Here is a 26,526-nt window from a genome sequence, read left to right on the forward strand (position 1 = left end):
GAAGGCTGGACCTTCGCAAACACGAGCTTCCTCGTACCGCAATAGCCCGCCGCACTGGCTAGGACCGGGGCAGATGAAGTAAAAGCAGGCATAGCCTCATTAGGCGAAGCTCAGTCTCTCTGCTAGTCGTTCCATGGCCTGAGAACCTTCCGTGTATCTCAGGGAGTGTCCTCTTTTGTGATCAAGTGTCCTTTTTTGTCCCCAGCACCGCTCAGGTAAAGCTAATCCACGTCTCCTGATCCCAATGCACATCGTCCAGCCAGCGCATGAAATCCGCATCGTTCCCGGCTTCAAACAGCGACGCCCCAAGCGTAGGATCCGCCTCGCCATCGAGACCTGCTCGGCTGCTGCTGGGCGCCGCGGGGCCCGGTCCCAGAATGAGATCGAGGATCTTCTTGACGAAGATCTTCCCGCGGTCGCAGCTCTGGAATCCGTTTGCGTCTGGCCGTATGGTGCCTAGACACGCGACGAACACCGAGAGGCTCTGTATGGTGTCGGAGCGGTGGAGCGGGTATGCTTGCGCGGAAGCAGACGCGGGGTCTCGCTCTTGGTGGAGCAGTTCCATGGCCAGGACGGCGGCGGCGGGGATCCCGTGCATGCATAGGATCTGGACGAAGTCGATCTGGAAGTCGCGGAAGTAGTCTTTGTTGTCCACCATCATGACCACGACTCTGAAGATCTCGCTGCACACAGAGAGTAGCTTCGTGTTCGGGCAAGGTGACCCGCAGTGCACCTTCTTGCTCAACGTGCGTTGCAAGAGGAAATGGTGGTCCAGACTGGCAAGGCGGATGAAGATGAGGAATAGCAGCTCAAGTGGCGATCGCCGAGAGCTCCAGGGATCACTTGTGTCGATGCGAAGAAACTCTGGTAAGTCGTCCCAGGACTTGAGTGCCCGCGTTTCAATATCAGCAGCACGACGAACGACGTCGTCTTGGGTCAGCTGGCCCAAGGAAATCTCGAGGATCTCTTCAGTGATCAGGGCGTTGGTCGCTGAGATGCGAGCAAACGTGCTACGCTGCACGACCCCTTCTTGGTTCCATCCCTCCTCGTCCAGATCCGCAATAGCAGCCTGCAACTCGGTTCCTTCTGACATGGTCTGAGCATCTGTAAGGTCGAGTGGGATCTGGAGGCGACAGTAAAGCCGAGTCAGCTTTGGCGGGCGTCCAGCGAAAGCCGCAGAGGTCTTGTCGTTGTTATACGCGCAGATGAATAGCCGCTTACGCAACTCAGCGATGAAGAAAGGAGTGTTGTCATCGACTCTGATCTCCTGATGGAGGTTCGCACATTGCAGTGCTGCAGAGAATGCCGATGCCTTTCTCCAATTGTCGTAGCCTACATCAGTCAGCATATTCACCGCAGTCGGACTCATGCAGCCTCGAAGATTGACTCACTTCCACGTGAGCGTAGTGAACAATACGCTATGTTGTTCTCATACAGGAGCCACAGATATGCATCGTTCAGTAGGCCGAGCTCGTCACAGAACTGAACACACGTCTCGGAAGCATTATACATGCTTATCGCCAGCGCAGATCGATCAACGGGTGGCGCATCATGCGAGCAAAATACGGGATCGCCATCTGAAGCGCGTTGTTAGCAGCCTGTTACTCTGTCACACTCAAGGGAGAACACACCCTTCAGAGACTGCGCTACAAGCGAGACCAGAGAGGCAATGATACCAATGACCTCCCATCTAAGATTAGCCCCAGTCACGCTTGCGCAGAAGTCACGAGGAGTTGTATCCCGCTTCAAAAGCCGTGACAAGGGCCTGGAAGTATTCTCCCAGACCTGCGCAGACATGGCTTGTAAATCCTCGGCTTTGGAAGATTCAAGGATCTTATGCCATGTCGACCACAGCCCGTCAAGATAGATCTTAACCATGGGCTCGATCACCACGACGCCTCCGGCGAACGAGAACCACTTGTCGATATACTTTTGTACGGAAGACATGTCTCGCAGCATGAGCAGCACTGCTACGCCTCTGTCAATGTGTGCCTGTGGCAGCTCAGAAAAATACGATTCTGGGGGTGAGAGTCCAATGTTTGGCTCGTTCTCAGCCAGGACCGCAGAGTGACTGATGAAAGAGCCACCGTTCTCGAATCTCTGTGCTTCCAGACGAATGAGTTGATCCACCGGGGGCCTATCTGACTCCTGTAATGTTTGATGAATCGCGGATTCGTTAGTCTGTTTCTCAAGCCGAGCCTTCGGTAGACTATCTAGGGTGGTCGCTGTGATGCCGCCCTCGGACTGTCCCGAACCAGCAAACGACGGAAAACTAGCCGGGCGGTCGGTATGCTCCAGGTACGTGAGATATGCTACAGGCGGAGATACTTGTTTTACCCCCGGGGAAAGCTGGCCCAACGACCCCTCAGCCTCAACACTGGCTGCCATGCGATCCAGCCGCGCGGGGGACTTCAAGGCCGATTTCGTCAAAGGCGCCGGGTGATAGACACACCTATCGCTCTTGCCTTTCTTCACGCATCGCCCGCAATGGGGCATCATGTGGTCGCACCGGAGCTTCCCTTTGCGGCAAGGCTCGCACGCCTGCAACTTGCCGTTGCGGCGGTACGTCATGTTCTGATGCTTTTCTATGTGCGTCGTGCGCAGACGCGCAGGGAAGAGATTGCCAGTCTATCCTCTACGGTCAGTACAGCTCAATGAGGAGGATGAATGCTGTACTCGGACCATTGTGAGCTGGTTGTGGTGGCGCAAGCCAACGCCGAAATTGATCGCAGTGAAGCGCAGGTGCAGCAACTTTTAGAAGTGTCTCGGCCTCGCAGAGTACTACTATTGGATCAGATCTGTGCCATGGCCTGACAAGTAAGCGAGAGCTTCAATGCGAAGCTGCTTGTGATGCGCAACGATGTCGAGTTGAGGAGGGAAGAGCACGGCGTTGAACTCCGAGCTCCGCATCTTGCTAGCGTGGCGCTAGTGGCTCCAACACCGATGGTACGAATTGAGTTCACTGCACCATCAACCAGAGTGCAACAGATTCGGTTATAGATCATCTCACAAATATCGTGCTCTAATTCAATATCCCGGTCTAGTTTCTGTCGGAGTTCGTCTTGGAGGTTGCACCAACGCCCAGCCAGTATCTTGATCATAGAAGCAGGACAGATCTCAGGCGTTATCCTCTTCGAGATAACGCCTTTCCTGATACAAAAAACACAGTGCCTCTAATTTTGTCCTCTTCATCAGCAAGCGGGAAGCTGCGCCAGTCATTCTTCAAGCCGGCTCCAGTTTCAGGCCAGATAGAATTCCAGATATCTGCCTGCTGCTTGTTCCCAGGAAATGCCATCCCACTACGGTCTTGGCCAAAGTTGGGGTACCCCGAGTTTTCGACCGCCACCTCATCGACAGTGACCCTCCATCGATGTGTGTCTCGACGGTCACATTCACATGCCCAGCTTCTTCCTATGTGGAAAGGGAGACCTCGGAAGAACCAGTCCCCCCCCGGCTACGCCCAATGCTGATGCGTTTACTCGTAACTGTATACTAGTCAGCTTGGGTGGCAGGTATGCTTTTGTATAAGTATGAGCGTCGAATATCGTTCGGAAAATAGACATCGCGAGGGTCTTGTCTACGGCAGCGTTAATCAAACCCTGGCGATATGCTACTGCGAACGCTTTCTCAAACCGGTGATTTGATACTTGCTTCGCTTTTCTAACCCGGCGATTTGATACTTGCTTCGCTTCTTCAATCTCTTGAAGTTGAAGAGACTTAATACAATGAAGCACCAGCGACAGGCTTTCCAGATATCGCATGGAGCCCAGGTTTCGATATGTCTTGACTTCGACCTGATCTCCCGCAGACCGTAGTATCTCAATGCTCAACTTCCTGATCTTGGGACACGATTCTCGAAGCTGGGTGACTTGCTGCGCGGAAAGAACAGTATCCTTCACGCGGAAGACTTGCAAACTGCCGCCGTGTTGTTTGAGGGCCGCTTCGTAGACACAATCTCCGACTGCGACGACTCCAAGGTCGGCCAACGGATTCAGTAACGATAGTAGTCGTGCAATCGTCGAGTCTGCCTCTTCGTGATCTTCGTGGATAACTGGCAGGTCTAGAGCTTTCAGATGACAGAGCCCATCTTGTTGCGCAAGAGCAACCAGGATTTGGAGTGCACCCAGCTCGATTCTATTAGCGAGTGTCAGAGTGCGTAAGACAGAAAAGTCGATATGCTTTTGCCAGAGTGTCAATCGTGTGGCAAATATCGCGATTCTAGGGTCGATAGTCAGACTGTGGAGTTGACCCTTCGTTATAGGTGTCGCGCACCACTCGCTATCCGACTGAGGACGGAAGCCTCGCCAATCAAGTCGTGCGTGTCTTTTCCCTCTCTCGAATTCCCCGGACGGCGTGATGGTCTGATCCCATACAAGAACATGCTTCAGATTAGACGCCATCCCTGCCGCTAACTGTAATATCGCATCGTCATTGTAGTTGTCGCAGTGCAAGTTATCGGTCGGCTTGTTTGCTGTGATGATGTTGTACAAACATGGTGATGTTGCTAGTAGAAACTCAGTGTCATTGATGTTCTGCAGTGAATCCTTTGAACTCTGGTGGAGACTTCGGAGATCGAATCCATAGACGTGCAGTCGACACCTTGGAATCTGCTCATTCAAGACAGAGAGGATGCAACGAGGTACCTGCTCTTGAGACGCCCATATGACGTCTTTAAGGTGAATGCTCGAGAGGAACCGGACAAGAGGCTTCCACCATCTTGCATCGCGAGGCTTCTTCCCCTCAAAGCTCGCGTTTTGAAGTGGGCACGAGGCACAGAACCTCTTCTCGGGTGTCATGAGCATCTCATACGGTTCATAGTAGAGAGCCCTGTCCCAGCCGAGGTTCAAAACCCTGACGCAAGTACGACTTTGTGTTTCATCCAACATGCGCTCCACCCGCTCCAGTGATTGAGGGAAATAGCCATCTTTTATGTTGATTGATATCTGTAAAAACCGCTGTCAGTGTGAAGCAGCGCGGCAGGTTCTGCTGACAGACGCGAAAGCAAGCAAACTGGTCTTCCGTGGTTCACCGTGCGCCAGGTACTCGCACACAGATTCCAAGACCAGTAGCGGGAGCGCCTCCATAGCACAGTGGGGTAGCGTGGAAGCACGCTAGAATGAGAATGGTGAAGTCAGCAACAGGGTCAGAATGCCCATGTCGCGATCGTCAGAAACGAAGGGGAGGAGTGGTTGTGTGAACTGTGACCGTAGGTGCTGCTCGGTTTATATGCTTTTGCCAAATTAGCCGACGCCCTTTTCGGAAGCCACGCAGGTGAGGTAGTACAGACCCCAAGAAACGGTCGGCACTGAGAAGTGCTTTTTTCGGAACTCGGCCTGTGAGATTCATGAATTTCGCATGCATGCTGGGTGGACGGGGTACAACAGTAGCGAACCCGCCTTGGATACTAGTACAGTTCATTCTCGTCCCTCTGCACAGCATCGAGATGCAGAGCAAACAATCCCAGCATCGAGATGCAGAGCAAACAACCCCAGCCCCTGTCCACTGCAGGCGCGGTGCAACATCCAGAGCAACCAAAACATATCAACAAACGTCCGCTTTCCCGGCCCACAGCCACACGCGTTGCCGTTGGAACAACCAAGCCCGGTGGAAACAAGCAGTGCAACATCTGCAGCGCGGCGCCCACCACCAACACCTCTCCGCCCAGTGAAAACAAGCAGTGCAACATCCGCAGCGCAAACCCCACCACCACCACCTCCCCGCCCCTTAATTCCACGCGAGCCAGCCCCGTCCAAGCACAGAACACGAACGCGCAATGCCCCCCCACGCTCCCGCGCCAAGCCGCCTCCGACCCCCCCCCCCCCCCCAGTCCGTTGCAAGCCCACCCTCCCGCTGCCAGAGACACGCCGGAGCATGTCCAAGCGCTCCACTGGCTCGCCGCACGGTTGGCGGAGCGGGGGAGTGGGGCGGCGGCTGGACGCGGGCTCGACGGGCGGCGAGCGGTGTTGGAGAGCGAGTTGTGTGTCGGAGGAGGGGCGTAGACGGGGGACCGCTGGAGCCCGGGGACGGGGACGAGGCACGGCGGGCGCGGATGTAGGCTAAGAGGCAGCAAGCTAAGGATATCTTCTTGTGGGCTAGAGCATGTCTAAGCCCTCTACTGGCTTGCTACACTTTTAGCAGAGCGTAGGAGTAGGGTGGCAGCTAGACGCGGGCTCGACAGGCGGCTCACGGTGCTGGAGAGCGAGTTGTGTGTCGGGAGCGCGTAGACGGGAGCACTGCTGGAGCCAGGGGACGGGGACGAAGCACGGCGGGCGCGGATGGACGCGGGGAGGCTGCGAGCAATGGCAAAGGATATCTTCCTGCGGGCCGGCGGCGCCGCGTCTATCGAGTCTACCGTGTCTACACACCGCCCTCCACTTGGCCGGACAGGACCGGTGCTACTCCGCGCGCGCCGCCGCGAGCTTCAGCACGTCCTCGACGCCCAGCCTTACGTTCCTCGGATCCTTCCTGACGCTCTGCCAGACCTCGCCGTGGCGCGGCTCAGCCAGCGCGACCTTACTCAGGACCTCGGCCTTCTTGTCCTCGGTGCCGTGCTGCTCGAGGAACTTGTAGTACCAGACCCAGCCATCGCCGTAGTCTGGGTCGAGGACGACGGCTTTGGTGAACCACGTCGCGGCCTTGTCGAGCCGGCGCTCGGCCCAGAAGATGCGCGCCACGACGACGAAGAGCTGCGGGTCCTTTTCGACTTTCTTGATGGCTTCGAGTGCGCGCGGCTTGCGCTGCGTGCGCGGCTCGAGGTGCATGATCTTCTCGGCCCAGAGGGCGCCCGAGGCCGGGCACTCCTGGAGGGCCGTGGCCATGACTTTCTGCGCGGCGGGGATATCGCCGCGGCGGCGCTCGAGGCGCACGGCTTCGAGGAGGATGGACGGGTTTTTGGGGTTCTGCTGCCGCCCGCGGTCGAGGGTGGAGCGGGCCTTGACGACGGCGCCGGTTTTCTCTTGCAGGCGCGAGAGCAGGATGAAGAGCATGGGCGCTTTGGGGGCGGCGCGGGTGCCGAGGCTGAGGGCTTCTTGGGCTTCTTTGAGCTTGGAGAGTTGCTCGTAGACTTGGCCTTTGATGGCGTGCAGTTTCCAGCTGCCGGGCCAGTTCTGGATGCCCTGGTTGCAGATGTCGATTGCGGTTTCGAAGTCGCCGAGTTGGCGCTCGAGACTCGCAGATTTCATAAATATGCGGTCCGTGGCAGCCGATTCCCGTGCAACCTTCAGGAAACTGCGCGCCTGCTCGAAGTTACCGGCATCCGCTTCGAAGTCGACAGCTCGCGTGTACAGGTTTTCGTTACCCGGCAGCTGTTCGAAAGAGCGGCCTAGAACTTGCCGAGCGCCTTCGACGTCTCCGGACTGCCACCTCTCTCGTGCATACAGCAACCACAGCGTTTCTGACTTTGGACAAGCGTTGACAGCGCGCTCGAGAACGCTGAGCATGGACTCGGTCGTTCCGTGGTGCTTCTCCAGGTCGGCAGACGCGTGCCACACGGTTGTTGAGTACGGGAAGATCGACACACAGTGTCCGAGGATGGCTCGCGCAGTTTCGTATCGGCCTCGGTTGGAGATGCTCTTTGCATCTTCAAGCCAGATGTCGCGGCGTTCGTCGTCCTCGTCCAGCCCCCAGCCAACAGTCGCCTTCACGATGGAGGCTGCAGTGACCCTGTCGCCCTCCTCTTCGCAGATTTCGGCCTGGGCCAGCCACTCCTCGCGCTTTATCATGGCATTCTCCTTGATCAAAGCCTTGACCGCACGTTCCATAATCCTGTCGCAGATGTCGACCTTTCCGAGCTCTTCTTGCAGTCTGCAAGCCTGCACCCAAATCGCCCAGCTAGTAGGAATGGCTTTGCGAGCCTTGTTCAGGACCTGCTGGGCCGCATCGGCATCGCTCACACGTGCGTAGGAGATCCAGAGCTCTTCTGAAAGTGGGACTGTATCTGTAGCTTTTGCGAACAACAGCTTCACATTTTCAACATCCTCTGTGTCGTTGATCAGAATCTTCCACAGCTCCACAGACTGTGGGTTGTGGTCCAATGCTTGTCGGGTGACCTTCTTCCTCGCTGCTGGCGTCTGCTCTAGATCAATAGCTGCCTTCCACAGCTCAATAGCCTTGGGGTTGAGCTTGATGCCGCTCGCTGCGATGATCTTGGCGTTGTGAACGTTCTCGCGGCTCAACCTGATAGCCTCCTCCCACACGACTCTTGACTTTGGACACATTTCACACCCCCTTTCAATGACTTTCCTTGCCGTGTGAAGCTTTCCTGCGACCTCTTCCAGACGTGCCAGCGCGACGTAACCCGGGCCATTGGTGACGTTCGTCTTGACGGCAGATTCCAGCAACACTCGCGCTCGGTTGATATCTTCCACCGGAACTTCGCCGCCCTGCATTTCTTTCTTGTCCAAGGCCGTGATGTAGCCCTTCGGGTCGACCGAGGTCGCTGTCCCAGAAGTCGTTGCGGTCTGAGTGCCGGGGTTGGAAGCTGCCGAGTCCAGTCGGACTTGAAGGGCCGACTTCTGCGCAGCACCGATGGAGGCGAAGTTGGTCATGGTGCCCGAACTTGCATCGTCCGTGGCAATGGATGTCTCGAGCTCTCCAGACTTGGACGCCGCTGACAGGACGCTGTCGGGTACTGCATACGAACGTGCGTTCGCCATGCGGGCTTCTCTTGCACGCTTCGCCTTGCCCGTCATGTCTCCCACCTCTGGCAGCGCTGCCCATTCTTCTTCGGAAACGGCGCCGAGCGCACGCTTCAGGTCGGCGAATTGAAGTTGGATTTTCGGGTTGTTCTTTTCGTATTCGTCTCGTTCTTGTTGCTCGCGAGCTTCCCTAGGTCGGACATCGGTATCTGTTCGTGGAGAAAAACACGATGAATATTTCGAAACAAGGACGTAGGGTACGGGGTCGGGGTCAGGAAATGGTGGGCACTAACCTTCTTGCTCGCCGTCGCTTGTCCATCTTCTCGTCGACTTCTTGGTAGATCCTATCCGCCTCATCGTCTTCCTTGTCGTAGTTCATGCCGCTCGAGAACAGACCAACTTCGTTGTCGGGATCTTGAAAGCGGTCTGCCTCGTCGTCTTCTTCTTCTTTCTTCTCTGTGACGCCGTACGCAGACGGAGCAGCTTGTCCCAGAGAAGCGGCGCGCTTCGCCAGCATCTCCTTCATCTGCTCCTCCGAAGGACCCTCTCTCGCCGGACCCAAGTCACTTCGGGTTGTGAATCCAGTGGCACCACGCCCGAGACCAGCCACATAGTTCTCGGGCGCGGGCATAGACAGGAAGTCGCGTCTGCTCATCTTGGCGGTGGTTTGCGTATCTTGAGGGCGTTTTCGGTCTTAGTCGCGCGGGCTCTGGAGGCCCAGCAAACCTCGTCTGGTGCCGAAGCTTGAATCGTCGCGTATGCCTTGTATTTGTATTGATGTTTGTGGCTATAGCTGGAGCTATGCAGCTTTGGAAAGCTTCGCAGAGCCTTTACGGGGTGGCAATGGTGTGGTGTAGAAATTACTGCACAAGTTGTCGCGCTCAGAAAGTTAGGCTGGCGCGCTCACGTGCACGAGCTCTCAAAGCCGCTAGCCAAAATGGTAGCTTTGCGACAAGACATGTTCATGATCTTGACATGCGACATTGTCTCATCGCCTACTCTATTATGTATGTGGAGAGTGAGGTTGGTATAATTAAATGTTTCGCATTGTTGCTATTACAGACAGCCTTCCAAGTTGTATATGTCTCCGTGCATCATCTATGGTATCTCCAAAATCATGTACATGGTTGAACGTGCCAGCGCATGTTCGTGTAATCGTAGTCTGTCAGCTATCTTGTCTCAAGGCTCTCACTGCGCTGACCGAAGTGGCAGTGTTGCTGGCGGAGACTGAAGTGCTGCTTTCGGCGACATTGGCGGTAACGGCGGTACTGGGGGCGCGGGAGTCGCTTTCGCTTCACTTCTCAGGCTCTTGGAGCTGTAGGGGTCAGTATGTAGCAACAGGGAAGTTTCAATGAAGATACCTTCGTGTCTTGCGGATTATGCCACCAATCCAGTTCTTCATGCTCCGGCTGCTCTGGGGTTTTACTGGTTCCGGCGCACTGGTGTCACTATTACTGCCGGTCCATACGCTGCTTCTCAGGCTTCGTGCTGGCGGGCTGATGGTCTTTGTTTCGGCGTCCTCGTCGTCTTCGTCTGCTAGCTCATCCTCGTCCTCCAGCGGCGGCGCCCAGCGCTCCACGTCGCCATTGACGACCACGAACCAGCCGAGCTTCGCGTCGGGCGTGACCTTGTCTCTGAGCTCTGCTATGGCAGCCAATTGGTCGTCTGAGACTTGGTCGCCTCGTGCGTCGTCAATGTCTATCCCAAGTCTGATGTCGTGGACCTGGTCGCACACGTACGCATACGGCTGGTCCTTTACCGTGAGGTCGTCTGGATCGTACTGCTCAATGAAGCGTAGGCCTGGCAGTCGGGCGACGATAGCGGGCCACTGCTGGTTGAAGTTGGTGTGCAGGCAGGCCTGGGTGGCAGGGGCCATGAGCCATTCGGGAGCGACATCGTCGAGGTTCTGGAGAATGGTGTGGATGCGCACCTGGGCGCGCGGCCATCGGAAGCCGTGCACCAGCCAGGTGGGCATGGTATAGTGTGCGTGTAGTGTGAGGACAGGATGCAGGCCACGAACTACATACAGGCTCAATGCGCCGGTAAGCTGGGAGCGGAGCCGACGGGGGGATCTGCAGTCGCAGCGGGCGCTGTCTACCGAATCGAATTGCTTTTCTGGCGGCGTCCAGCTCCCAAGTCGCACATGGTCGAGAGACGAGTCTAGACCCAAGCGCACGGCGGCGCGGAGGACGTTGGTTGACGGGGTGGTTGGGAGTCTGCTGCTTTAACAGTAGGTCGGCTCGTAGCGTGTGCGGTGCTGGGGAAGTGTGGGTCGCAGCCAGCTCCCGCCCGCAACCGTTGAGCCGTGCAGCGCGCAACCATGCAGCGATCGCCTGGAGCTTGCTGCTCCTGCACTCTGCACATGACCTGACCGCGTACCCGCGCGCCGCCCCGACACCGCCGCTGCGGGCAGGATTCCAGCACGACGATGCCGCTGTAGGTTCGCGCACTGCAGTCCCGCCGCCCTGAATGCCTGACTGACCCCGCCCAGCCATCTCCTGGGCAAGAAGGTAGCCCGCCCATGCGCCATGCGCCCACGCCGCCCTTGCTGACCCGCGCAGTCATGGAACGTCTACAACCCCGCCAACATCGCCCGCGTCAAGGCCGATGAGGACGCCGCCCAAGCCCGCGAGGCCGCCGCCGACCAGCGCACCCAGGAGCTCGACGCCGCCCGACGCGCTGCCCTCCTTCGCGGCCGCACGCCCCCGCCGCTGCCCGACGACGACGACGCCGACGACGGCAAGCGGAAGCGCGAGCGGGACCATGGCCACGGCGGGAAGCGCCGCAAGCTGCGGGGCGAAGATGACACGGACATGGACATCCGCCTGGCTGCGGCCCTGACGGCGCCCAGAGACGGCGACGCAGCCGACGCGAAGCTGCTGAAGCTGCGCCAGCCGGCCAGCGACGCGCCCCTGACCAACTACGCCGGCCACATCGACCTGTTCCCCGTGGACATGAAGGAGGCGCTCAAGCGCGAGAAGAACGCCGAGGCCGAGAAGGAGAAGCGCAAGAAGGAGCAGGCCTTTGAGGACCAGTACACGATGCGCTTCGCCAACGCCGCCGGCAGAGACGGTCTCACCAAGCCGTGGTACGCTGCCCGGCACGACGCCAGCCTTGCTGTCGACAAGCGCACTCCCGCCCTCGACTATCCAGGCCACGACGACAAGGACGTGTGGGGCAACGAGGACCCGCGGCGGAGAGAGCGGCAGCAGGCGCGCATCTCCTCCAGCGACCCGTTCGCCTTCATGCAGAAGGCCCAGACGCAGCTGAAGAAGTCCAAGGAGGACAAGAAGAAGTGGGCTCACGAACGCAAGCGGGAGCTGGAGGAGCTGCGTGATGCACAAGATTCGGAGAGAGGTGAGCACCGCACGAAGAGCAGCCATCACCGCAGTCGTACCCATGACCGCACAGACCGCGAGCGCAGTCGCAAACATGCGCATCGGAGACACCGCTCTCGAAGCCGGAGCCAAGAGCGGAAGCACAGCGGAACAGATCGACTCTCCTCACAGCATGACCGTCCAAGTCGGCCCTCCTCACGACACGACGGTCGCAGTCCCCGTCCACCACGGCGCCTCAGCCGCAGTCCCAGCTGCCGTAGGCGTGAGGCCTAATACAAGACGAGCATTGAGCTGCTAGGCTTGACACGCACTCAATCAATTAGGAACAGAAAATATCCACATGACATCATGTCCGTCTTAACTCCGTTATTCCGCCAGCAGCATCGTCTGAAAGCCCCACCGTGGGGTACCGTAGCTCGACTACCGTAGCTCGGCCTAGCTCCAGCTCCGGCTGCGATGCCTTCACGGTATTTGACAACCACCGACGCCGCCCCGTGATCTGCTACATAACACAGCACTCCCCGTTCACTACACACACCACGCTCCCCACCATGGCCTCCCACCCTCCAGACACCTGCTGCGCCGTCGGCGTCAAGCACGAAGGCACCCCCAAGGGCTCCGTTCAGACCATCGGCGACAGTAACCTCCTCCCCCCCTAGACCACGCAACCCCCAACTCACCCCCCCAGTCCGCGCCTACGTCTCCCCGACCCCCGACGGCAGCACCGACAATGCCATCCTCCTGATGACCGACGTCCTCGGCTTCGCCTTCCCAAACGTCCGCCTGTGCGCCCCATCCCCCCATCCACCCCCCCTGACCCCACCACCCTAACAAACCCCCCAGCATCGCAGACCAGTTCGCCGCAAACGGCTACCACACCGTCATCCCCGACGTCTTCCACGGCAACGAGATCCCCTTCCCTATGCCCGCAGACTTCGACTTCCCGACGTGGAAGGAAACCAAGATGCCGCGCGAAGCAGACGTGGACCCCATCTACACCGCCACAATCAAGTACCTGCGCGGCAAGCTGGGCGTGAAAAGGCTCGGCGGCGTCGGGTACTGCTTCGGCGGCAAGTACGTGTGTCGGTTCCTGCAGCCGGGGAAGCTGGATGCGGGGTACACGGCGCATCCGAGTTTCGTGTCCGAGGAGGAGCTGAGGGGGATTACGGGGCCGCTGAGTATCGCTGCTGCGGGTGAGTTTCTGCTGCGTTGCGGGTGTGTGTGCTTGTGGGTGGGCGCTGATGCTGGACAGAAACGGATCAGATTTTCCCCGCGGAGAAGAGGCGCGAGTCGGAGGATATCCTCAAGGACGTGGGCGTGCCGTACCACATGGCGCTGTACTCGGGCGTCGAGCATGGGTTTGCGGTCAAGGGCGATTTGGCGGGCCAGCGGCAGCGGTTCGCAAAGGAGATGGCGTTTCTGCAGGCCGTGTTTTGGTTCGACGAGTATGTCAAGCGCGGGGCGGAGTAGATCACATACATGCACCATGGCCGCGAGTGTGAAGAATTCGTTATTACCTACGTCTGCCCGTATACGTCCCTGCTATCAGTACTTCGCCTTGAACGGCAGCGTCTGCAGCTGCGCGACCACGTCCGCCTCGATCCCAAACAGCTTGTACAGCCACTTGATGCACACGAAGAAGCTCGCCGGCTCGCCCATGTGCTTCGTGCCCGCGACAAACCGCGCCTCCTTGGGCGCCCCGTGCTGCAGCGCCAGATAGTAGTCGTCGATGGGGAACACCTCGTCCTCGGTGCCGTTGACCAGCAGCAGCCGCGCACACTCGGGCATATCCAGCGTGCCGTCCGCCAGCAGCGAGAACTTGCCTTGCGCCTCGCGCTTGAAGCCCGCCACGTCCCCGCCGTAGCCCCACTTCCACGCCAGCGTGTCCGCCAGGTCAAACGGGTACTCGAGGTGGTTTACACTGCTCAACCACCTCTCGTCGAACATGTGGTGGCACCCGCCGCCCAGCGCGACCACGCCCGCCAGCCGCCCCGCGTGCGTGTGCGCAACCCGCATCGCGTAGAACCCGCCCGTGCTGAACCCCCACACCGCCGTGCGCGCTGCGTCGAGCCGCGCCTGCCCGTCCATCCACGCAAACAAGCTACTATACAGTCTATCCGCACTCCGCGGGTCCGATGCGTCTGCCGGACAGTCCCCCGTCCCGGGGATCTCCAGCACCACCGTTGCAACGCCCACGCGCCGCCACCCCTCCATCCACACCGCGAGCTCCGTGCGGTACCCGTCCAGTCCCGTGAAGATGACCAGCGTTGGCGCCGGGGCCTCGGGTGTTGCGGTGTCCGGTACGAGGTGGTACACGGGGATGCTCTCGCCCTCGCCCCGCGCGCGCTGCGTGTGCGGCACCAGCACCTCGCGCACGGGGTGCGGCCGCAGCCCGAGGCCGGCGATGCAGCACGCCTTCCCGCGCGTCCAGGCGTCGCGCTGGCGGGCGCTGCGCGGCAGCGGGAAGCGCGCGATGCGGAACAGCGCGCTGGCGCGGAGGAACAACTCACTCGCCTCGTCGGTGTGGCCCGCAGCCTGCGCAGCCTCGGCGCGCGCCTGCAGCTGCTCGGCGGCCGGGAAAAACGCCGCGGCGTACGCGTCCCAGTCATATGGCTCGCGGGCGCCGGCGGCAGTGAGCGAGGCGAGCGCGGGCGCGAAGTCGGCCGCGCTGCCGAACATGAACGGGTACACGCCCATTTCCGCGGGCGCTTTCCATTTCGTGGCCCACAGCTGGGCGAAGGATTCGTGGTGTGCGGCGGGGGTGTCGAGGGTGGCGTCGATGAAGAATTTGCCGCCTGGGGCTGCCATGGTGGTTTATATTCGCAGGTTATGCGTAGGGGTGGTTTGCTGGGTGGTGCTGTTGGGTGCCGTGACACGGGTTTTTAAGTAGTGCGGCAGGGTCTCGTGGGACGGAAGTGCTCGTCATAGTGCCGGAGGGGGTTCTATATGCTATTTCGCTCTGGGGGTTTGGTATGCAGGTGGTCCGGCGATGTGTGGTGCGGGTGCGGTGTTAGCGGCGGACACGGCCCGCGGAGGATGTCCGGCGTGGGGAGCCGAACGGGACGACTGCACGACATAGCTATCCGGTGCGTGTTTCACGGCTATTTTGGGGTTCTTGAAAGTCTGTTTCGTTTCGAAAGTTACTATTCGGGGTTTGATGGTTTTGCACGGGAGAGACTGTGGGAAGTGGAGATTGACTTTACTGTACAGAACTTAGAGCGTTGTTTGCATTGATCTAGTCGCAAGCTTATGGTGTAGACCTATCTTTCGATGTTGTAAAAAGCACTTTTGAGGCCTCGTGGGCTGAATGCGCACTCTGTCGTTCCTTCCATCCATGGGTATACCGTAACGCCGTGCAAATTGTTTTTCGTCTGCGCAATATCATACCTGTCCGCGCAATGCAGTCACCCTTTTTCATATACTCCAACGTCACATTGTCTTACCGTTCGCCTACGGCTCTCCAGTCAATCACTGCATCATCAACGTCTCTCGAGACCCCTGAGCTATCCACCCATCGTGTCAACGTCGTTCACGCTGCCGAAGAAAGGGTCATCGTCGTCTGCACTGCCGTAGATAGCATTATCGTCGGACAAACCGAAGGGCTCTGTGCCGTCTGCATAGATGATACCGCCGGCGATCATGGTGAGCGGCTTGAAGACTTTACCCAGGGAGAGAGGCGCGGCGGTTGGGAGGTATCGGCGGTGAAAGTCGTAGTGGAGCCCGAAGAGAAGGCTGGGCGAGATGTCAAAGTCAAGGACGAAACACTCCTCGAGCGAGGTGTTGGGGAGAGCATACACCAGCGAGTGGAAAGTGCTCTGTCTGAGGGGCGTCGGCTGCTCGATCTGGTCTTCGAAGGTGATCTTGCGGATGTTGGGGAGACACTCCAGGATCTTCCTCCAGTCACCGTGTCTGCCAGCTTCGTTATACGACATGTCCTTGAACTCGACGGTGTGGAACGGTGCGAGAACGGCGAGGTGCTTGCAGTGCAGCCCAATCCGCTCCAAAGCCGCGATGAACAGGCCCGCACGAACGTCATTCGTTTCGCTAGTGATCAGCAGCCTCGAAAAGACGTGGATGTAAGCCAGAGGCTTCGATCCGTTGAGATATTGTGTGATGAGACGGACTGACTTGAAGTTGAGCGGGAGGAAGCTCTCGGCCTTGTACTGTACCATGGAGGCCTTCAGCTGGACATCCAACTCTGGGTTGTCCGCCAGAGTTGAACGCCTGGCCTTGTAGAAGGCGCTGTCGGACTCGAGGAACGATTGCTTGGGCGGGTGCCCACTGCAGAAGGCCCTGAGGCCGCTCGCGTCGTCGACGTTGCTTGTGTACTTACCGCCTGGAGTTTGTCAGCTGGTTTGAGCAGGCAGTTGGTAGGTCTTCAAGGCCTTTTGCAGTTACTTACCAATTCCCGAGGGCAGAGTGTTGCGGCGCTCCATGTTGTTGTTGTTGTTGTTGTTGTTGTTGTTGTTGTTGTTGTTGTTGTTGTTGTTGTTGTTGTTGTTGTTGTTGTGGTGGTGGTAGTGGTGGTAGTGGTGGTAGTGGTGGTGGGATAAGATGAGAAGACGGAGGGGCCAAGCTTGACTTATATTGTCGACGGGAGACTGAACTCGAGGTGAATTGCAGTGACTGCCTGATGTCGTGCTCGGCGCTAGACAATAGCTAGGTACCTACAAACGCAGTGAAGCTGACTACAATATCGTGACCTCTTGGCAGAGGTTGTGACGTTTAGTGGTGATTGGTTAGCATAGCGTTTGCCCTCTATTCTACGCCAGCAGGGTGCTCTACATTTTGGGCTGCGCAGCGGTACGACGCTCTCTCGGTTTGTAGCTTTTTGCACCTAGGCAGGTACGATCTCTATAGCTCCAGCGAACTCAACGTTCAAATTGGTTGAATTGGCTACAGGCACGAAATCGTTTTCAACACTTGAGACGGTTCAATGCTTACAATTACATAACCCTTAGCAGTACCTGTTTGCGCAAGCTTGGGATACTAGCTATTGTGCGAGTTCCGTCTCGTGATTTAGAATGGCGAAGTCGAAGCTGTAGTGAAGCTGGATCACAATTTCGGAGCTCTAGGCCGGAGACGATGGAAGATAACCTGAACACGCAAAGACACACAATCTTGGTCACAATATAGGTGCATGGATGCAGGAATACATGCCAGTGAGGTGTGTTCGATATCAGCAAAACACAGCCTAACCGGAAATGGATACACGTTGTGGGTGGCAGCGTCATAGCGGGCCGTGCCCAGGTGGGATGGATCGCGCGGGGCTGATTTCATCTCTTTTGCGGCCTCAGCTCGAGTTAGTCTCTCAACCAACAGCTCTCAGCGCGTTGTATTTCGTCTTTAGAGTCTTCATCCAGTAGGTTTTCGTCCCATCTTGTCGCTGCTCTCCCAATTGACTGGCAAACAAGCTTTCTTCGTGTGCAAGATAGCATTATTACACAGCATCTGTAAGCAGTTCGTCTCTTTCTAAAAGCAATAACAAACTCCTACTGTCGTGGGGTTTAAAGCTGCTGCTGCGGGGGTGCTGCCCCGCATGACCTATGCCTTTGAGCCATCATTCACGCTGTCTGGCATACAAGTACTGACCACCCACTTTTGATTGTAGGATCAACTTCCCGACAACACATCCCTCCGCTTCTTGAACAGCGTCGAGCTTCCTAGAACCTCTCAAACCTACGTACAACCGTCACGATGGTCACAGGAGCAAGGAGACCTCCCTCCCGCAAGGGTACGACGCCCACACCCCTTCCCGAGGCTTCCGCAGAGTAGCGGATAAGTCGGACACATCGTACTCAGGGTTAACAGTAGACCAGGGTCCATGGCGGACATGCCCCGGGATCTCAAGGAGCAGATCGAGAAGCTTGAGGAGATCTTCGTTGTCCCTACCCAGAAGCTGAAGGAGATCACCGATCACTTCGTCAAGGAGCTCGAGAAGGGCCTCACAACAGAGGGAGGGTCTATTGTAAGTAACACCCAGAAGCAAAGTTATGCACAGAACTAACCAACACAGCCCATGAACCCAACATGGTGCATGGCCTTCCCAGACGGTAACGAGACGGGCCGATACCTCGCTCTGGATATGGGAGGAACCAACCTGCGAGTCTGTGAGGTCACCCTGACCGAAGAGAAGGGCGAGTTCGAGATCATCCAGTCTAAATACCGCATGCCCGAGGAGCTGAAGACTGGAACCGCGGATGAGCTTTGGGGCTACGTCGCCGACTGTCTCCAGCAGTTTGTCGAATACCACCACGAGGATGAGGAGCTTGAGGATCTGCCTCTGGGTTTCACCTTCTCCTACCCCGCGACACAGGAGTACATTGATCACGGTGTTCTTCAGAGGTGGACAAAGGGCTTCGACATCGACGGTGTTGAGGGCCACGACGTAGTGCCACCCTTCAACAAGGCACTGGCTGAACGTGGAGTTCCCATCAAACTGGCGGCTTTGGTCAACGACACAACCGGCACCATGATTGCGTCCGCGTACACCGATACCGATATCAAGATCGGATGCATCTTCGGAACAGGTTGCAACGCTGCATACATGGAGGAGTGCGGTTCCATTCCCAAGATCGCCCACCTGAACCTCGACCCTAAGCTGCCTATGGCTATCAACTGCGAATGGGGTGCATTTGACAACGAGCACCAGGTGCTGCCTCGCACACAGTACGATGTTATCATTGACAAGGAGTCACCTCGCCCTGGCCAGCAATCTTTCGAGAAGATGGTTGCCGGTTTGTACTTGGGTGAGATCTTCCGTCTTGTCCTCCTGGACCTGCACAAGGGCAACGAATGCTCTATTTTCCAAGGCCAGGACGTCCGCAAGCTGGACAAGCCGTACTCTTTGGATGCAGGCTTCCTCTCGGCTATCGAGGAGGACCCCTTTGAGAACTTGCTCGAGACTGGCGACCTCTTCCAAACCAAGCTAGGTATCACATGCACCAAGCCCGAACTCGAGCTTATCCGCCGTCTTGCTGAGCTCATCGGTACCCGTGCCGCTCGTCTGACTGCGTGCGGTGTTGCGGCTATCTGCAAGCACAAGAACTGGGATCAGACCCACGTTGGTGCTGACGGTTCCGTCTTCACCAAGTACCCCCATTTCAAGATCCGCAACGCACAAGCCCTCAAGGAGATCTTGGACTGGCCTGCTAAGTACGGCAAGGGGAAGAACGACCCCATCGAGATCCTCCCCGCCGAGGATGGCTCCGGTGTTGGTGCTGCCCTGATCGCTGCACTCACCATCAAGCGTGTGAAGGCAGGCCAGCTTGCGGGCATCCAGGACTGCGAGGCCATGTTGAAGATGGCTGGGAAGAAGCCACGAGGCGCATAGTTCACCATCTGATCTTTCCCATGCTGAGAATCTAGAAGCGAATTTACCATGTTTGTCGAACGACCTTTGCGATGCGGTGCGGAGATGGAGAACTAACACCACTAAGCAAAAAGAGCTTAGGTCGCAGGCGGCGCAGCCCAATTCCGCATCTCGCATAGCCCATCCCCAAGAGCAATCGAGACATTGCAGTGAATCAGTCGTTTATCGCTACCACGGCGTTGAGTAAGTCATCGGCGTCGCCTTGTCGAATTGTACGTTGATGCCCTGTCATTGACCGCCATTGCTGCCCATTACACGTCACCTCGGCTATCCGGAGGGCAGGCAGGACGTCCTCCTGGCAACCGGGGTTTAGTCGGATCGACAACTGGATTCCCAGCCATTTTGCCTGTCTACAATTCTACGTGTAGTGGTCGCGTTTGCGAAGTATGTTTCATGACGCGAATCAACCGCGAGATTCGCGCGCAGACATTTCGAGCACCTGTCACGGGTGTGTCAATGCTGTTACCCCCACTTAGATAGTCTACCATATTTGGACCTGGATACCGTGAGTACGCTGCACAGCACTCACCCAAATCGACGATCCTTTACAACACATCACTATGGGGGAGTCAGGATGCACATGCTAGATGGCTTCAAGTTTGGGTGCTAATTCCACCATTTCGCCGCCTTCAGGCATTACGTGGACCCTTGGGTCGCCTTCGCCGTGATTGCATGCAATACCATAGCAACGAATAGAAGAACCAGAGAAGCCGTTAGAAGAATAGGGAGGTGCTTGTCGGCTTCATATGCATTGCCACAGTTTCAGGGTCCACGACCCTGATGTACCAGACTCTGTGACATCCCAATCGTCATTCACTGCACATCCCAATTTTCGAAGCACTATGGACTCCCAAAGAACGAGTGGAGTGACAAGCACACCTTGACCAGCTGGGTAGTCAACCAACACGTGTATGGTGGATCTGCTGTAAACAGGGCGATGCCTTGAATGCACGTCTTGACTCGGGGCCCACCGAACCTTCCACACTGGGATACCGCTCTTTGGGGAGATCATACACCGCTTCCTATGAGTTCCTGTTGTCCGGGGAACTCACACAGCGCGCACTCCACTTGCGAGTTTTTTCCAACTGAAGCGCTCATGCGTCTATCTTTGAATATTTGGCTTGACCGACTCCTGCGTGGCGCGAAAACAATGCTGCGGCCGAGTTGCCGGCCCACGAAGACGCATGCGACATGCAGATCGCAGTTCGTGCCTGAGCCAGACCCAATGCGCTCGGAACTAGTGCCTTGCATGTGGCTGCTGGCAGCTGTCATTTGCTTTGAGACGTTTCTCCATGCCGAAGCGTGCTGCATGACGATCCCAACCAACGCATCGCACTCAGCGGCTAAGGCTGAATTTGCGTGGTCCACTAATGTTCCGAAACATGCTGAATGTCGAGCGTCAAACTTTGTGTTACAGAGCGCAACGTTTGAGTTGCAGGGTCGAGACTGCGCAGCGGCTGCAGGCTTGTTATGTTCGAGGGATGCATTTGTTGATGTTGACAAACACAAACAACGCGTCACACAGGCGGCTGCGTAGATCGCATCTGGAGGTCTGATGTTCTGTCGCTTACAGTAGTACCTGCAACAACGTCATCACAGGTCTGACGGCCGTGTCTATGTCTATGGACCCTTAGGGCCATCGATGAGGGCGAGGGTCATCGAGAGCGGGTTGCTGATGATGAGCGCAACACTGAGTCCAGCGCAGTCCAGCGCAGCACTTAAGCCGCCTCTGACGGTTGCACGCAGCTCATCCGACTGTGCCGGGGGAATATCTATGACGGTGTTCTTGGGCATCGGAATGCTATGCCGGGGATTGCTTCATCTGCTTGAAGACGGAGGAATGCGACAATGAACATAGCCGCGAACGACGAAAAGCATTGCTTGCCGGCGAGTCGCCCACAGAGAGACGCTGAACACAGCATGAGGCGACACAGCATATTCTATTTTGTGTCCGAGGCGGCGGCTGTGGAGGCGTTGAGGTCACACACAGTCACCACCCGTTCATGCCGCCGTCCATGATGAACGTGGCTTTCGAGTCCACGGCACCCCAGGCAAACGGTGGACAAGTGTAGTTGCCTGGAACTTGGCGGCAGACCACGGAAGCAGTGGGTTGGAGAGGCCGCTCAAAGGCCCGGCAGATGCTGCATCGACAATCATAATGTGGAGAACTAAGCACATCGACGTCCTCTCGGTCCCTCTGCCTGTTCGCTTTGCTCGGGCCGCTGCCGCATGGCCCCTATTGCATGAATGCACAAGAGATTGCTTCATTTGGGTCTCGCGTGGGCTGTAAATGGGGCTGCGATGGTTAAGGGGGTATCCCGGTGATGCTAATGCCTAGCGAGCGCCAGGATGGATCAGCGTTGTGACGAGTGGCGCCTGCTTTGTTTACAGCAAAACAGTCAACATCAACACGCCGCAGTTTCCCCTTTCCCCATGCAAGCACCCCGGCGAACGTGGAAAGCTGCATGCGGACACCGAACGCAGTTCATGCATTTCTCGTGCATATGAATCAACTTTTACTCCGTTATTCTGGCGCGCTGCTTCATCTTGTGCCTGGTATTCCTGCATCGATTGGCTAGCGAGACTCAATAACAACAACCCAACGGCGGGCTGCACTGACATGGTGCGCTCGGGCCACAGACCCACCTTCTGCTGCCAGCCACCTGCACCGCTCTCGTTTCGCACGAACGCGCCTCTCCCATATACCAGCCCCGTCCGTCGATTCCGATCGCAAGAGCGCTGTAAGGGTCTTTTCATCGACATCGCCCTCGCCCACGCTCCGACTACTGCGGTTCCGTCATCGTCATCGCCTACAAGTCGCGTCCAACTCCACACTGGTCGCGCCTGCAGATCAAAACAACGAATCAATCTTCGACACACGTCTACCTACGTTCGCCTTAGTAGTGTCGCGCGGCCCTTGTCGTCCTCTGAAGACCTGCGACAGGCCTTGCATGGCGTGTGAGCACCTGCACTCGGTCGTTGTTCGCTGAGGGGGAACTCTTGGTTGCGACGTGTAGCTCGAACGACAGGTGCGCCGCTGTCGCGCGCATTCCTTGTACTGCATTCTTCCAACAGTGCGCCGCCCTGCACCAGACTCCAAACGCGCTGCGTACTGTGCGCTATCGTTATCGATTGAGCGCTGGCCTCATCCATCCTGCCACGCTGCACGCTGACTCCAGCGCGTCTGACAACACCACGCGAGGACCAGCCACCCCGCTCGCCCACCACGGCGCCGCCCACGACTCCGCCAGCCACTCCTTCACTCTCACCTCTTATCCCTAGGACTCTGCCGCCGGTTCCGCCGCTCGATCCCGCCATGGCCTTCGCCTCCTACTCGCCGCACCGCGAGGGCGGCACCATGCACCTGGACCTGCCTTCACCTACCTACCGCCTGGACGGCACACACTTCGCCCACCTGCAGCAGCTGCGCCGTTCTCTCTCGCGCTCGCCCTCAAAACCTTCGCGCTTCCAGCTGCACAAATCGGACTCGCCGCGCTCACCCGTCTCACCACTAGCGCTTGCGCGCGCCTTCAGCCCCAAGGCGCACAAGCCTACAAGTCCTAACAAGACCTTCCCTGAGTCGCCTCTGGGACAGGTCGTGCCACCTAAGAAAAAATTTACCCTGCGACGATCAACAGCCAACTTTAAAGCGTCACCGCGCACGCGACAGAACTCGAAAAGCCCGCGTCGCAACGCTCTGAGCGACTCGCCAACAGGAGGAAACTCGACAACACCGTTCTATACCCGCATCGCCTTTGGCCAAGAAAACGACACACCTGCGCGCCCCTCCAGCTCGGAATCCATTGAGAGCATGGATACTGACTGCAGGAAGTTTGGTCTAAACGATAAGCCGATCAAGTTTGAATTTGCGCAACGACGTCCGGATCTCTCACCTGGTGCGCCGGTCAAGTCAAGCCCTCTCAAGCGCAACGACGGTGTCATGAACTTGAGCGGGACACCAACTGGTTTCAGTCCCGTTGCGAAGAGGAGAAGTCTGCAGAGCGTGTCCAACCTTGGAAACGATTTCGAGAGTATATTCGACCAGGTGGCGAAGCGCGAGAATGTCCACGCAGTGCAGTCGCCCATGGAGACCGAGGAGAACATGACTGAATTTGATTTCTCGACACCCATGAGCAATTCGCAGTCACCCGTGCGGAGAGCTACATCACTGAGGAAATCTACAGTGATGCAACGAAACGCGAACTCGCCGCGACCAAAGCCGGCTTTCGACGGCGACTTTGCAGTGCCTGGCCTCGCGGCTTCCAAGTCGAAAAACCGAATGTCGCTCGACGGCGCCGTCGGGCAAAGCACAACCCCTACACAGACCCCTTTCCGCAAATCGAACTTTGATGCAGGGCGCATGGGCTTGCCCACACCCTTCGCCCGAAGCACTGCCGGCGCAACGCAGCCACACCCGCTGTCTTATGCGCACACTCCCTCTTCAACCACATCAACTGTCGGTGGATTCACTCCTATGGCACCACCACGCGCACCCCACTTTGCAGCTCCACCCAGTCGACAAAACCAGAGTCATCAATTTTCACGATCGCTACCAATCGGCGTACCGCGCCCACACGCACTAGAGGGAGACGATGACTCGTTTGACACACCATTCAAGTCCGTGCAACAAGCACCAGTTGCCTTCTCCACGGGTCTCATGTCCAAGAAGAATCGCAATGCGGACGAGCCTGCCAACGTCTATGTCATGCCTGATACGCCCTCCAAGAGGCAGTCGTATCCTCCGGCGCAAGCAGACAGGGCTGATGTCATTGACACCCCTCTTGTCAAGCGAGGTGGAAGTCTGTTCGGTGACTGGAACCGGCCTCAACCCCAGTTTGGCACTACCAGCACACCCTTCAGCGCACATGTGTCGAAGCTCTCCACCGAGTCGTTTGGTAAGGGCACAAGCATCTTTGGCAACATGAGCGAGTTGCATCAGCGCCGAGGAAGCATCGTCAGCGTAGATGGCGATGATGATCTCCCTGACAGCCAGTCGCCGACCGCCAACCGCACTATGGTCGACACTATGACCGACAACGATACGACTGTTGACGATATGCCACCGACTCCTACTAAGGGACATGGTGCGTCCAGTCGCCGCTCCAAGGAAAGCAGCTTGAGACGCAAGACCTTCCGCTCGCGACCAAGTATTAGCAATGATACGTTCGCAGCACCTGACACCATGAACGATTTCAACGGTAAGTCTCAAACGAACACCTCCTTACCAGGATCGCGTGACGACACCACTCGATCACCCCGTGAGGATCTCGAGTCGGTGCACTGCGCCTCCCCTTCTGTACAAGCTTCTCTTGCTCGTGGACGGTACTTACGACACACCAAAATGTTGGGTCGTCCGTCACCGCTCTCGCAACCGATACTTCGTACAGCTCTTAGCCCCTTGTCAATGCTACCAATACTGACCAATCTCCAGCCTCAATCATCTCGTTTGGATCTTCATCGCCTGCGCCTGCATCTCCAGGCATGGACTCATCTTTCCAACCTGAGCAGAACCGGCTGTCGCTTGCTGGTAACCGACGTGGTTCACTGAACTTCAACAGCAGCGTTAGCACTTTCCCTCCTGCCACACCAACCACGCCGCGAGACCACTCTGTGTTCTTCGCTGAGAACAAGGGTGCCATCCCCATTGGTCTGACCAAGAACGACGTCGATGAGGCCATTAGTTCGCGCTTCCATGAAGTCAAAGAGCTTGATGGTAGTGAGGGCGAGTTCTCGAAAGTTTACCGTGTCAGCCAGCCGGTGCAGGGTTCCACACCGAACTCTCCAGCTGGGAGCCAAGTGTGGGTTGTCAAGAAGTCCAAGAAGCCATACTTGGGTAAGGGTGACCGCGAGCGCAAGATGCGCGAGGTCGAGACTCTATATGCACTTCGTGGCAACGAACACGTCTTACAAGTCAACGATCACTGGGAGGCCAACTCTCACCTATACATCCAAACCGAGTACTGCGAGGGTGGCAACCTGCGTCGCTTCCTCGACACTGTCGGGTACAGCAGTCGTCTCGATGATTTCCGCATCTGGAAGATTCTGCTGGAATTGTCACAGGTAAGCCAACTTCAGGTATTTGTCGAGCCTCTTCTGACAATCATGACAGGGACTCACCTTCATCCACAACTCGGGATACATCCACCTCGACCTAAAGCCGGCCAATATCCTCATCGACTTTGGGGGCTCGCTGAAGATCGCTGACTTTGGCCTGGCTAGCTCTTGGCCCGCACCGAAGGGCATCGATGGCGAGGGTGATCGCCATTACCTTGCGCCAGAGGCTCTTTGCGGTCGCTTTGACAAGCCTGCGGACGTGTTCGCCCTCGGCATGATGCTGACTGAAATCGCCGGTAACTGTGTCATTCCGGAGAATGGCACTTACTGGACGAAGCTTCGGTCTGGGGAGTTCGATCACGTTCTTCCTAGTTTGACTTGGAGCGCCGACAGCAGCACCTTGAGCCGTGATGGTAACGGCGACCCGATTCTCGAGAACTCTCTAGACACTTTCCTCATGTCGGACGAGCCTCATCCCACTGTCCAAGTACGGACAGCCTCGAGTCCAGAGGAGGAGCTTGCCCGCGCTCCTAAGTTCATGGTCGACTACATGGATCCCAACACTATGGACCAGGTCGTCAAGGCCATGCTGCACCCTGACCCTGACCAGCGACCCACGGCTGAGCAGGTCCTGCTGTGCTTTGGTTGCCAATGGGTCGATCAGAGGCGACGAGCAGGAGCCACTGTGTACGAGGGCAACTTCGGACCCGGCGAGGACGTGCTGGCCACATATGCGTTCGACGACGCCGACGCCGACGCCGATATGATGGACATGAGCTGAACTCTGTCTTCTGTCGATAGCCATCGCTTGCGTTGTTCGCTGCCTCCCAGCTTCACATCGGTTTTGGCACTCTTTCTTGGTTACGCTGATCTGCAACAACCTGTCGAAATCTTGCTGTATAGTACACCTCGACCAGTACTGTGCCGCCTGTATTTCCTTTGTATTTCTTTCCCTCGGTGTTCGGGCTTAATGTGCAAAAGCATCATCATCATGCTGCTTCGACGACTGCCTTTCGGAGTCGCATCTTTTTACGAGCTCACGGCCAGACTTCTTTTGGAGCTGGAATGTATTTCCTGATGTGGGTTTCAGGAGTTCTGCGTTGCATACAGCATCCCCCAAGGATAC

General features: G+C 57.3%; 11 protein-coding genes across 11 annotated transcripts; 5 read left to right on the forward strand and 6 right to left on the reverse strand.

The window, feature by feature from the left end:
* Nucleotides 1-211: 211 nt before the first annotated feature.
* Nucleotides 212-2,571, reverse strand: C7974DRAFT_407390 (uncharacterized protein; the record flags this gene model as incomplete). Its single annotated transcript, XM_046143232.1, has 3 exons — nucleotides 212-1,332; nucleotides 1,392-1,577; nucleotides 1,632-2,571. 3 exons carry the CDS (start codon nucleotides 2,569-2,571, stop codon nucleotides 212-214), a joined length of 2,247 nt encoding a protein of 748 aa, XP_046002415.1.
* Nucleotides 2,572-3,392: 821 nt separating this feature from the next.
* C7974DRAFT_467455 (uncharacterized protein) lies at nucleotides 3,393-5,084 on the reverse strand (the record flags this gene model as incomplete). Its single annotated transcript, XM_046146362.1, has 2 exons — nucleotides 3,393-4,955; nucleotides 4,992-5,084. The coding sequence occupies 2 exons, from the start codon at nucleotides 5,082-5,084 to the stop codon at nucleotides 3,393-3,395; spliced, it is 1,656 nt and encodes a 551-aa protein (XP_046002416.1).
* Nucleotides 5,085-6,225: 1,141 nt separating this feature from the next.
* C7974DRAFT_2937 (PRP1 splicing factor, N-terminal-domain-containing protein) lies at nucleotides 6,226-9,500 on the reverse strand. The gene is made up of 2 exons (XM_046137666.1): nucleotides 8,930-9,500; nucleotides 6,226-8,826 (listed from the first exon to the last, which is right to left on the reverse strand). Exons 1-2 carry the CDS (start codon nucleotides 9,289-9,291, stop codon nucleotides 6,396-6,398), a joined length of 2,793 nt encoding a protein of 930 aa, XP_046002417.1. The 5' UTR covers nucleotides 9,292-9,500; the 3' UTR covers nucleotides 6,226-6,395.
* Nucleotides 9,501-9,662: 162 nt separating this feature from the next.
* On the reverse strand, nucleotides 9,663-10,910 carry C7974DRAFT_324566 (uncharacterized protein). The gene is made up of 2 exons (XM_046138955.1): nucleotides 9,998-10,910; nucleotides 9,663-9,951 (listed from the first exon to the last, which is right to left on the reverse strand). Exons 1-2 carry the CDS (start codon nucleotides 10,609-10,611, stop codon nucleotides 9,825-9,827), a joined length of 741 nt encoding a protein of 246 aa, XP_046002418.1. The 5' UTR covers nucleotides 10,612-10,910; the 3' UTR covers nucleotides 9,663-9,824.
* Nucleotides 10,911-11,001: 91 nt separating this feature from the next.
* On the forward strand, nucleotides 11,002-12,386 carry C7974DRAFT_2962 (uncharacterized protein). Its single transcript, XM_046137686.1, has 4 exons — nucleotides 11,002-11,072; nucleotides 11,128-11,146; nucleotides 11,198-11,993; nucleotides 12,048-12,386. The coding sequence occupies exons 1-4, from the start codon at nucleotides 11,065-11,067 to the stop codon at nucleotides 12,245-12,247; spliced, it is 1,023 nt and encodes a 340-aa protein (XP_046002419.1). The 5' UTR covers nucleotides 11,002-11,064; the 3' UTR covers nucleotides 12,248-12,386.
* C7974DRAFT_2956 (dienelactone hydrolase) lies at nucleotides 12,267-13,681 on the forward strand. Its single transcript, XM_046137680.1, has 4 exons — nucleotides 12,267-12,613; nucleotides 12,663-12,759; nucleotides 12,818-13,167; nucleotides 13,227-13,681. Exons 1-4 carry the CDS (start codon nucleotides 12,526-12,528, stop codon nucleotides 13,442-13,444), a joined length of 753 nt encoding a protein of 250 aa, XP_046002420.1. The 5' UTR covers nucleotides 12,267-12,525; the 3' UTR covers nucleotides 13,445-13,681.
* C7974DRAFT_300541 (Alpha/Beta hydrolase protein) lies at nucleotides 13,520-14,782 on the reverse strand (the record flags this gene model as incomplete). Its single annotated transcript, XM_046137800.1, has 2 exons — nucleotides 13,520-14,297; nucleotides 14,478-14,782. The coding sequence occupies 2 exons, from the start codon at nucleotides 14,780-14,782 to the stop codon at nucleotides 13,520-13,522; spliced, it is 1,083 nt and encodes a 360-aa protein (XP_046002421.1).
* A 695-nt stretch (nucleotides 14,783-15,477) lies between these two features.
* C7974DRAFT_407395 (uncharacterized protein) lies at nucleotides 15,478-16,410 on the reverse strand (the record flags this gene model as incomplete). Its single annotated transcript, XM_046143233.1, has 2 exons — nucleotides 15,478-16,310; nucleotides 16,377-16,410. The coding sequence occupies 2 exons, from the start codon at nucleotides 16,408-16,410 to the stop codon at nucleotides 15,478-15,480; spliced, it is 867 nt and encodes a 288-aa protein (XP_046002422.1).
* Nucleotides 16,411-17,615: 1,205 nt separating this feature from the next.
* On the forward strand, nucleotides 17,616-19,618 carry C7974DRAFT_3012 (hexokinase-domain-containing protein). Its single transcript, XM_046137837.1, has 2 exons — nucleotides 17,616-17,942; nucleotides 17,991-19,618. Exons 1-2 carry the CDS (start codon nucleotides 17,799-17,801, stop codon nucleotides 19,305-19,307), a joined length of 1,461 nt encoding a protein of 486 aa, XP_046002423.1. The 5' UTR covers nucleotides 17,616-17,798; the 3' UTR covers nucleotides 19,308-19,618.
* A 937-nt stretch (nucleotides 19,619-20,555) lies between these two features.
* C7974DRAFT_382005 (uncharacterized protein) lies at nucleotides 20,556-20,912 on the forward strand. The gene has a single exon (XM_046140636.1). It carries the CDS (start codon nucleotides 20,572-20,574, stop codon nucleotides 20,881-20,883), a length of 312 nt encoding a protein of 103 aa, XP_046002424.1. The 5' UTR covers nucleotides 20,556-20,571; the 3' UTR covers nucleotides 20,884-20,912.
* A 1,573-nt stretch (nucleotides 20,913-22,485) lies between these two features.
* C7974DRAFT_3062 (uncharacterized protein) lies at nucleotides 22,486-26,323 on the forward strand. The gene is made up of 3 exons (XM_046138068.1): nucleotides 22,486-24,727; nucleotides 24,778-25,406; nucleotides 25,456-26,323. Exons 1-3 carry the CDS (start codon nucleotides 22,663-22,665, stop codon nucleotides 26,179-26,181), a joined length of 3,420 nt encoding a protein of 1,139 aa, XP_046002425.1. The 5' UTR covers nucleotides 22,486-22,662; the 3' UTR covers nucleotides 26,182-26,323.
* Nucleotides 26,324-26,526: the final 203 nt, after the last annotated feature.

Source organism: Boeremia exigua (assembly GCF_020726555.1).
Source record: "Boeremia exigua strain MPI-SDFR-AT-0100 chromosome Unknown C7974scaffold_1, whole genome shotgun sequence".
NCBI classification, from domain to species: domain Eukaryota; kingdom Fungi; phylum Ascomycota; class Dothideomycetes; order Pleosporales; family Didymellaceae; genus Boeremia; species Boeremia exigua.